Below are 4,846 nucleotides of genomic sequence, written 5' to 3' on the forward strand. Positions count from 1 at the left end.
TTGGGTACATTTCTAAAAGTGTTAAATGGTATATAAAAAAGACAGAATATCTCTTCACACAAATGAGGCGTAGACGAAACAACATTTTGTCTCCTAGGGTGACAATCACCTTCAGGACTGCCCTTCTAAGGCAAAACAGTTTTCTTCAAGTTGCAACATTTAAAAGTAAGATGATGCTAGAACTTCTGGAAATGTATCTGCGATTACAAAATCTCAAAGGATACTTGGTAAATATGTGCAAAAGAGAAACACAAAACTAACTAGAACACTTTTATAACAATTTTTTTTTTAATGGGCTTAATTGTTTGTAACCATTGCTTACGTATATCTCTTCCAGGACACATCATAGGCAATCTAGTACAGCAAGAAATGGGCTTTGCTTTTCCTATGCTGACACGTTACTGTTTTTGTACCACCATTAAGGCTGCTCTTAGCTTTGTCTGCAGGGGTTAAACTGAACAATGTTCTATAAGCATTCACAGTGAAAGCAACGAGAAAGGAGCTGATCAAAATACAGGTTGAGTATCCCTTATCCAAAATGCTTGGGACCAGAGGTATTTTGGATATGGGATTTTTCTGTATTTTGGAATAATTGCATACCATAATGAGATATCATGGCGATGGGACTTAAATCTAAGCACAGAATGCATTTATGTTTCATATACACCTTATACACACAGCCTGAAGGTAATTTTAGCCAATATTTTTTATAACTTTGTGCATTAAACAAAGTGTGTCTACATTCACACAATTCATTTATGTTTCATATACACCTTATACACACAGCCTGCAGGTCATTTAATACAATATTTTTAATAACTTTGTGTATTAAACAAAGTTTGTGTACATTGAGCCATCAAAAAACAAAGGTTTAATTATCTCACTCTCACTCAAAAAAGTCCGTATTTCGGAATATTCCGTATTTCGGAATATTTGGATATGGGATACTCAACCTGTATACATCTAAAACTAGAATTTGGAAACGGAGACAATTTCCATTTGCGCGTATGAAATGAAGCTGGTAAATGTTCCGCATCAGCATCACTTTAACCAGAAACATTGACATGTGGATGCAGTACAAACATGTGGAGGACAAATGACTGAGATGGGAAAACACCAAAACAGCATTTATAGTGCAGGACTTCATCATCTAGGTCATAGTGTCATGTCAGCAGTGAGCAGGGGCCACCATATCCATATACATATTAAAGTAGTAGGTAATTGTGACCCAACATTGTGGTTGTTTCTATATGACAAGATCACTATAGTGTCCCACATATAAGTCCTGCTATGTATTGTTTTCAGCTCTTTTGTTTCACATAGTTCCTTACATGTAGCAAAAATAGGTTCTCACTGGTCCCTCAGAAGTCTTCCTCTGAGGTCTTCAAGAGCTGTTGTTGCCTCCAGGACACTGCGTCAGAACAAAACTCTCAGTGCACTGCTGGCTACTGGTAGACATGGACCTTCCAGATATCCTTTGGAAACGATTTCTGAAGTAGCCGCTATTGCTCCAGGACCTCTGCCTATTCCTCAGGTACTCTTTGTAGTTCTTAGTGAGCAGAGTGTACAGGAATGGATTGATGCAACTGTTGCTGTAGGTCAGGCATGTGGTAAGGTAGTTAATATTTCTGTTGGCTTTGGGGGAAACAGGCATGGATTCATAGTACTGGACGAGGAGCTGCCAAATCCAGAAGGGGAGGAAGCAGGCCCAAAACACAAGGACAATTGTGAAAATTAGATATAGTACCTTTTGATTAGGCAACCTCTTAGTCTGCTTGAAAGTGGCAGTTTGAGATACCCAATAAGTCCTAGCCAGTCTGATATACAGGTAGCCTATAATGAGCCCTGGGCCTACTATGCTTGTGCAGAAAAGCACTGTTAAATAAATCTTGTAGGACATCCTACTCCACATGGGCAGACAGATGCTCTTGTTATCCTTGTGCACCAGTTTTATCATGATCAGCATAGGCAATGTTATAAGCAGTGACACCAACCAGACAATAATAGCAATGCACTTTCTGTAGCTTTTAGATCTCTTCACTGTGTCTAAGGGCTTCAGTACAGCAAAGTAGCGCTCTGTACTCATGATAGTGAGGGTGAAGATACTGGCATGCATTGTCAGGAAGTCCAGACTGAAAAGAATGCGGCAGCCAATGTCTCCAAAGTACCACTCCTGAATAAAGTAAGTGCCCACTATAAATGGGATGGTGAGCAGATAGAGGAGATCAGCCAGGGCCAAGTTGATTATGTAGATGTACATTGAAGCTGCAGAGCGCATGGACTGGCACATCACCACCAAGGTATAGACATTCCCTGCTACTCCTATTACACACATAAGGGATAAAATCACCCCTATGGTAAATGTGGCTATCATGTCCTCCACGGAGTCTGGGGAATGCGGCACATCCCATGTAGTATTAATTGGGCTGGTGAGGTTGGTCTTCCAGGATGTGTCTGTGGTCAGGGGTAACCTGCCTTGAGGTTCTTCATGGAAAGACATTCTTTTATCTCAAAGTGATGTGTTGATTTTCTGGACTTAGGATGGAGACCATTGAGGCACTTCAGTAATGTTCCTTCAAGAGTTTCCTATAGGTAATTATCAGAAGTGTTTGGTTAATGCTAGCTCAGTATCTGAAATGAAGCTGATTGCAGTAACAGTCTGCCTAGCTAGCTGAATGGTATTCTCTTACTATATGCTACAGTCTAAAAAGTACAATTTGCCTTTCCTCTAATTTCCCCTCTTTTAGCACTCGTACTCTGGAGATTGTTCTATGTTTAATAACTTGCTTTCAAATAATTGTGGTCCATTAACGTCTGGTATATCAGCTTACTTTAGATGAAAACTGTTCCATAAAAAAACAGGATGGACCGTCTAGTCTACCTAATAACATTCTACCAAATGTGACAGCTTTTCATGAGTGAGACTGGTTCTCTGAGATGTACACTACTTTCTGAATGAGACTGTCTTTTAGCTAACTAGACTGCTTTACAATGAATTAGACTGCTCTGCAGCGAACTACACTACTACTGCATGAGTCTAATCTCCTTTACAGTGTGACTAACTTCACTTGGATAAGTCTGGCCACAATCACTCTGTGATACTGTACTGTAATTCACTGCCCACCACATCTCAGAAACTACGGTAATGTTAGGCATGGGATGGGACAGCTTTGCATTGGGTGAGGCTGCCTTCATTAAGTGACATTCTGCATTGATATACATTGAGTGTGTAAGAACAGTATTATACTGTGTTGTCAGTAAAATTCCACTGTACTGCATTTAATTAAACTGAGAGAGACAATCACAGAAGTGAGTGACACAGTATAAGAGCCTTAATAGATTAAAAATAACCCGTTTTAAGGGGGTTGATTTGCTTGAACTGCGTAAGACTGTTATATGTATATATATTTAGACAGTGATGTACTGAAGGAGATTGTGCCGGACATGGCGAGACTGACTTACATTTAGTTTGATTGCCTTGCATTTAGACATTCTAGCATCATATGAGACTGTGCTACACACACTGAATCAGACAACCCTTTCAAACTGATTTGCATTTGATAAGACTGCAGGCTATACCTGCATGGGCATTCTATGGAGACATGCTTGAGGTGAACAGAAAGCAGGTGACCTTCTTACAAATTACACAAATCAGAAAGTCAACAACTGTGCTGCTAGATTCTTATTATAAATCATGAAAAAAGAACTTCAGCTCCGTTAATCCCTTACTGCTATTAGCATAACTAATGTGCCCGATCAGTCTGTATTATTACAAATGAAATCAGGAGCCATGACCTCTGCAAAGCTTTGCTGAATATCAGACCTGCACCTCTCCGCTGCCTCCCGCATAAGCAGTAATGAGAATTAATGAATGGATTAAGTGACCTTAAATTGCTATCCCAGGAGCTTGGGACCAGAGATTTAACCCTTGCAGTAGAGGAGAAAACTCTGCAACTCCTTTGCTATGAAAGGGGTTAATGAACCAGAGGTATTCTGACTGTCCTGTTACAGCAACATTGCATCCCAAATGCATCTGTTCCTCCTTATTGTAATCATTACCTCTGTCCTGTGATGCTCCGCAGCAATTGCAGCAACTTGTCACATCTGCCCAGGTTCTTCTGCGCTGGTAGAAGCTGAGAATGGCTGGTTGGAGCATGTTTAAAGCATATGACTCTCCAATCCCTCGGATTGCTTTCTGAATGATACCTAGTGATGTCAGTGGAGCATCTGTAAAAGTCAGACTCCTCCTTTAGAAGCTTCTGTTGGCCAGTCTTGTCTGGAAACCACTTGTGAGTCAGTCAGATAGAAAGTGATTTATTTTCAGTGGTTTCTATTATTAATAAATATTGTTGATCACCTCCCACTTGTCTCCACCTCCTCCTCCACCTTTTTTTAAATTAAGAACAGCCCATCCAAGAAGCACAGACAGAGCAGACAGTATAGGGTTAATCCTTCCTGTAATGCTCCGGCTCTCAAAACACAATTGCTTGTTTGGATATTCTTTGCCCTGCTGCTTCTACTTGTGGTTATTCAGCCGTCTGTTTAGCATATTGTCTTTTAACTGCAATAACACATTCCCCTTCTGTCTTATACCATTTCATGGAGATAAAGAAATGAGCCCTGTTATCTTCATGAATTACCCTTCGTGTCTATAAATACTTGCTGCATGCATGGGGTGGGCACTCTGTATAGTGATTCAATCCAAACAGGTGCCAGAGAAGAACTTTACAGAAAAAAACGTAAGCCACGGCACTCCCGAAGTAGATGCTTCAACTAGGAATTTGTGTATTCACATGAGGCGACATCTCAGGTCTGCAGCAGACCTTTTCCAGTCACATACGATGTT

General features: G+C 40.4%; 1 protein-coding gene across 1 annotated transcript; it reads right to left on the reverse strand.

The window, feature by feature from the left end:
- Positions 1-264: 264 nt before the first annotated feature.
- On the reverse strand, positions 265-4,608 carry LOC135056205 (urotensin-2 receptor-like). The gene is made up of 2 exons (XM_063961077.1): positions 4,060-4,608; positions 265-2,586 (listed from the first exon to the last, which is right to left on the reverse strand). Exon 2 carries the CDS (start codon positions 2,498-2,500, stop codon positions 1,385-1,387), a length of 1,116 nt encoding a protein of 371 aa, XP_063817147.1. The 5' UTR covers positions 2,501-2,586; positions 4,060-4,608; the 3' UTR covers positions 265-1,384.
- Positions 4,609-4,846: the final 238 nt, after the last annotated feature.

Source organism: Pseudophryne corroboree, chromosome 3, assembly GCF_028390025.1.
Source record: "Pseudophryne corroboree isolate aPseCor3 chromosome 3, aPseCor3.hap2, whole genome shotgun sequence".
Taxonomy (NCBI): Eukaryota; Metazoa; Chordata; class Amphibia; order Anura; family Myobatrachidae; genus Pseudophryne; species Pseudophryne corroboree.

Excerpts from the sequence above, each read along its gene's own strand:
- LOC135056205 (XM_063961077.1), bottom strand. The coding sequence starts at position 2,500 with ATGTCTTTCCATGAAGAACCTCAAGGCAGGTTACCCCTGACCACAGAC.